Source organism: Marmota monax, unplaced genomic scaffold, assembly GCF_021218885.2.
Source record: "Marmota monax isolate L192 unplaced genomic scaffold, Marmota_monax_Labrador192_F-V1.1 WCK01_AAM20220418_F8-fsc00062, whole genome shotgun sequence".
Classification (NCBI taxonomy): Eukaryota; Metazoa; Chordata; class Mammalia; order Rodentia; family Sciuridae; genus Marmota; species Marmota monax.
Window position 1 is genome coordinate 11,268,624 of NW_026695221.1, and position 6,000 is coordinate 11,274,623.

At 36.7% G+C, this 6,000-nt stretch overlaps 1 protein-coding gene across 1 annotated transcript; it reads right to left on the reverse strand.

Annotated features, from left to right (window-relative positions):
- Positions 1-737: 737 nt before the first annotated feature.
- On the reverse strand, positions 738-1,689 carry LOC124085224 (olfactory receptor 8A1-like). The gene has a single exon (XM_046432774.1). The coding sequence runs from the start codon at positions 1,665-1,667 to the stop codon at positions 738-740; it is 930 nt and encodes a 309-aa protein (XP_046288730.1). The 5' UTR covers positions 1,668-1,689.
- Between the last annotated feature and the right edge of the window lie 4,311 nt (positions 1,690-6,000).

Here is a 6,000-nt window from a genome sequence, read left to right on the forward strand (position 1 = left end):
AGTGTGGGCTCTGTAGCCATGAGACTGTTGTTTGAGTCCAGTGTTGATTGTTTACCAGCTGTGTGGCCACAAGCAGATTACTAAACCAAGTTTCTATGTTTGTTTGGTGGGTACCATGGTACCTACCTTTTAAAAGACCTAAATAATATACAACAGAAAGCACTAAGAAGAGTTGCATGGCTCAGAGTAAACATCAAAACATGCTAGCTGCTGTTATTATTGTTACCAAGAAAATTACATGAAGAAATCAGAAAATCTTGGGCAGGAATTAAGGAGGAATATTAGAGGAAAAAGAGAGGAGAAGGAGAAATTTGGATGAAAAAAAGACTGAGTTTCATTACCTGTGACTTAAATTCACCTTTGTTTACCTTAAATTCTCCCAAGTGCCATAAATAGGAATTGAGTTGAGCACTATTTTTTATATTGAAGGTAATAAGGCCATGAATAACTCCCAAATTCAATACTGAAAATATTTAAATTAAAAATTAATATAGAAAGTGTTTACCATGAAGCTTTAATAGAGGCAATGGATCCCAAAGGAAATAATATGAACTTGAAATTGGCTAGTATCAAACAAAATGAGAGAGGGAGGGAAAGAAGAAAAGGAAACGAGGAGAGAAGGCATTCTTCCAACCACATAGAAAAGTGATTGTTTCCCATCTCAATTGGGTAGGCATGCAGAGGGCATCCTCTGATAACAACTTGTTTTTATATTGAGAAGAATAATTACATTTGCATTAAAAGAGTTTCCTCCTCAGTGTCTTCTGCAGGGCAGCCTTTACCTCCTTGTTCCTCAGGCTGTAGATCAGAGGATTGAGCATGGGGATCACTGTGGTGTAGAACACAGAGGCCACGTTCTCCTGGGCCAGGGAAGTGGCAGTGGAGGGCTTTAAGTACATGAATGCAGTGGATCCATAGAACAGCCCCACGGCTGCAAGGTGGGAGCTGCAGGTGCTGAAGGCTTTGGACCTACCCTCTGTGGAGCTGATGTGGAGGATGCTGGACAGGATGAAGGTGTAGGAAACAAGGACGGTTAAGCTAGTGACTGTGATGTCGAATCCAGCTAGGGAAAAGACTACCATCTCTACATCATAGGTGCTAGAGCAGGAGAGCTTCATCAGGGGGAGGATGTCACAGAAGTAGTGGCTGATGAGGGGCTCACAATAGCGCAGTTTTAACATGAGGCCAGTTCCTATTGTTGAACCAATGAGTCCAGTGGCGTAGACCAGAGCCACCAGCACAGAACAGAGGGCATGGGACATGATGACATTGTAAAGCAAAGGGTGGCAGATGGCTACATAGCGGTCATAGGCCATCACCGTGAGCATGTAACACTCAGCAATGACAAAAACCAGGAAGAAGTAGAGCTGAGACATGCACCCCACATAGGAGATGACGTTCTTCTGGAACACAAAGTTGACCAGCATTTTAGGGGTAATGACAGAGGAGTAGCAGAGATCCACGAGTGACAAGTTGCTGAGGAAGAAGTACATGGGGGTGTGAAGCTGAGGGTTGAGACAAATGAGGGTGATCATGCCCAGGTTCCCCACCATGGTGACCACGTAGATCCCCAGGAAGAGGATGAAGAGGGGGAGCTGGAGCCCTGACTGGGTTGTTAATCCCCCAAGAAGGAACTCTGTCACTGTGGAGTCATTTTCTGCAGCCATTTCTCTGGGTGGGGGGCCTTTGAGGATGGTAAAGAAGAACCTGTGAGAGGCTGCCTCTGCACAGCCTGGGGAAGCTTGTTTTCTGCATTTGGTGTCTGCTGAGCCATCCTGTCTGTGGCCTATATAACTTCCCCTCACTCCTGCTGTTTGGTGAGTGAAGGGAGTATTTTAGAGATCTTGAAGATGAGAGGAAAGGGACCAAGATCTTGAACTCTTAACACTTTCCTAAGAAATCCTAGATCATTGAACCTACATGTTGTTCTTGGACCAACAGCTTTGCCTTTTCTTGGAGCTTGTAGGTCTCATCCCATAGCACTAACCAAGGTCTCTCGAATGGAGCCCAGCAATCTCTGGAAAATTCATAGTTTCAGTAATCTCTCCTGATGTTGATGCATACCAAACTTTGAGAACCTCTCCTACAGACAATTAATAGTATACTTTCCTATTTTTCAGTTGGAGATTGAATTTATGGAATTTCATCTATGCAAAATCTAAACATTTAGTGAATATGAAGGCTTGGAAACTGAGGCAGTGTTAGGGTGATATGGTAGTCACATATCATTGAGTGACGAGTAATTGTTCAATCCTCTATGGTTTACACATGTCTTTCAAAGCCAATTGCAGTAATTTCTAAAAGTTTTGGCTGTGGGGTTATAATCTGTTTGGAGCAGAATTTTTATTCCCATGTCATATTGAGAAAATGGTTGCCAGATATTAAGTGACTTGCTCAAGGCCTACTAATTATTGGTAACTGAGAATCAAACTTACCTCTGCTCTCTACTGGTTTCAAGCTTCTTCCCATGTCTTCCATGTGTAGCCTTTTTGAATTTGCACTTCTGCACCTTTAGAAATGTGTGATTGTGACACGCCTTACACTTGACATCTTTATATGTGCTTAGTGCACAGAAAGAGGACTGCTGTGGTTTGTTTTGCTTTTTTTTTTTTAATCGTATAGTAAATTGAAGCTCTGAAAGTTATGTAAATTACTCAAGGTATCCCAGCTAGTTGGAAACAGACCTGGTCCTAAAATTCAAGATCCTATCAGTCTGTTTTGTCTCCACAAAACTGTATTGTTTATTGCAAATCATCTTTATGTATAAATTCCCTATTATTTAGTAAAATGAATTTATTATAATTCTGATAGAAGAGCGATCTTGTTTTTAATTTCTATACATATATTTTATTTTGTAAATGCAATATACATGCAATTATAGTAAATTAGAAATGTGACTAAGCCAAAACAAAACTCATTTTTCTGCTATATGGAGCCTAATGCTGGTTGATGAATATCCTTCCATATATTTTCTATGCATGCATTTGTTTGCATGGAATATGGTTGTAAGTAGCTTCCATTATAAATAAGAGTTCATTCATGGAAGAAAGATTTTTCTTATACATTTTTTTTGGAAAATTGCAAAAAATATTTTGTTAATTTCAGAAAGAGAGTTCACTGTTTATAAATACATTACAGCATAGTTCACTCTGATTAAGTGTAGGTATACTATTTTAACACAATAACGTTTTAAAAGGTCATAGGCAAATGTGTTATTTACCAGAACACTTAATTTATTTGAAATGAGAAAATGATTTTTTTAGATGTTAAAGCAAAATTTTTTGAAGCCATATTATTAAAATAATATGACAAAGGATATTTCATTGTGAAGTCTTTGGAATTCTAAAATATCCCAGTGATGGCTCTATCTTTCCTATCTTAAAAAAATTTAAAGCCTAATGCTGGCCTCATCACTGTAATGTGCCAGATGCTAACACCCTCCACCCCCAAATAAGCCATCTCCTCTAGAGGAATACATTTGTTTTAGATATGTAATGAAATACCTGTGCTGAGGGAAAATGAAAAACCTTCTCCTGGAAATTTTGTGAGATACCTTTGGCTTCAACAGTTAGCAAATGCTAAAAGTATACAGATATATAGCTAGTTTAAATTAACTTAAAAGGTCTAGTACAGTCATGAAAAATGGGTCACGGAGATAAGAAGACTTCAGGTTCTGTTTAAATTGATAATTGCAGAACATCTCATGGGATGCAATTACTCTGGAGATTATAGTCCTCACTAAAGGGACAATTAGAGTCTTGGTTTATACCTGCTCTGTGAATCATGTTTTATTTCCCAAGATTGTTAATTTTTCTTATATTGGTAGTGTTGTCTTGTGGCTAGGGAAACTTAGAATCTAAAGCTACTATTAAAATATTTTAGTACAACAACCTCATTCTCATTTGCATCTCCACAACCATCTCAATCCTTACCATCATCATCATCATTTATTACCATTATGGTAGTTACTCATTATTAGTATTTATTAGTATGCACCATCAACTAGCTTTGAGATGTTTATTTTAAAGGGTTTTGAAAATGAATCCAAAGATTTTAGTAAGACAAACTATGTAGTTTAGTAAAAGAATGCTAATCCCTTGATTTGTCTTCCTGCTGCTGTGCATGTAGACAGTGTAGAATGGCGGGAGGTTGAGGAGCAGCAGAAGTAGATTCATAGGATCTCTTCATCTATATGTGCTCATTCATAAGGGAAGTGAGTTCATAAGAAAATTTCCTCTTCAATGACAATATAATTCAGCATTATATTATCAAAAATACATTGTTAATGAGGAGACTTAAACTAAAGTCTTTATTTGGAGATTATTGTAGATTCACATGCAGTTGTAAGAAACAGTATAGCCAGATCCTACGTTGTATCCTTTATGTCATTTTCCCCATACAAATACTATTTTGAAAAACAATATCACACCCAGGATACTGTCATTAACACAATCTATTGATTTCATTTAGATTCTCCTCATTTTAGTTGTTTGTGTGTATGTATATATGTATGTATATTTTGTTTTATGTCATTTAATTAACTGAATATTTTAATGTATACCACCATAATTAAGATAAAAACAAATCACCTTCATTTTCTAATTTTCAAAACGATTATTTGATGTTCTATTATTTTACAAAGGTGGTAAATTATTTTTCTTTTTCTTAAACAAAATTCACATATATGTAGATTGAAATAAACTATACAAATTGATTTTCTTTGCCAAAAATAGTAACAATATTTTCTGTATTATTTCTAGATAAATCACAAAGCATTTATTTTGTAGGTTTTCTAGTTTTGCTTATAAGTCAAGACAAGGCAGTAGGTATGGTCATGGAAAAAGAAGAAAACACACAAGTAAGTTGCCCGTATCAGTGGCCTCTGATTCTATCTTGACCATGAAGTAGAAGGGTTCAACATTTACCTCATAAAAACTTATGAAAATACAGACTCAATAAAGGAATGTAAAAAGCAACAACCAGATGTGGAACAGCAATGGCAGGCTCTTCCACTCAAACTTTAACGATGTAACTTCTTCCTTTAAGTTCAGTTAATAGAGACAAAATCTGTACTGAAATGTGTTTGGTGAGCTCACAACTCTCTGGTTAATTCCCTGAACTGTCTGTTACAGATTTTAACACCCTTAAAACTCCTAATAGTCAAAGTTCAATGGTAGACTTCGCTGTAACATTTCATAAGATGCATTCTTTTCTTATATCTCCTCAAAATTTATTTCTTCAAAAACTGAAAAAATACCTGACAACTGGATCCATATTGATAATACACATTCTATCATCTAAAAGACTTAACTAAAACAATTCCAGAGTGCTACTAGCAGAGGTCATGCAGCGGTGAAGTATATACAATTCTTCAAGGCATGAGAACTCAAACAGGTGCCATGTTTATAGGCAGATTATCAATAGCTAGTGCCACAGTCCGGCTGCAGCAAAATTACCGGGGGGGTGACGAACAAATTGTGTATGTTGATACAGCAGGAGTGGGAGCCGTTTATTGTAGGACAGGAGTGGTATTTATACATTTCACACAGATTATCTAATTAACAAAAACTAGATACAGCAGTTAACCAATAAGGAATCTCCACACTTAATGGCTCGCTGGTGTTACTTCACAAACCACTCCCTCTGGCATTTTGCTAGGCGCCATCCTGACTTGTTTACAGACTTTAACAAGCTAGTATATTCATATAAATTCACCAACAAAAATGTATTTTACGTTTTCTAATACATTGCAGTAATTCCTCTTCTTGATCAAAATTTTCTATCTTTGGACCCTAGAATTCTCTTCAGTTTGTCTCTGGATTCTTTTCAATCCAGAGCTGTAGCCTTTAATACCTGCCTTATTATCTGATAATGACAAGATATTCTGAAATCATCTCATACATTTAATTCTTCAGACTTGAAAGTAATCCTTTATCTTAGAAATTTGATCCTTTTAGTGAGAAAAAGATGTTTGTTCAGAAACAAACTAAGTGCTAGAGA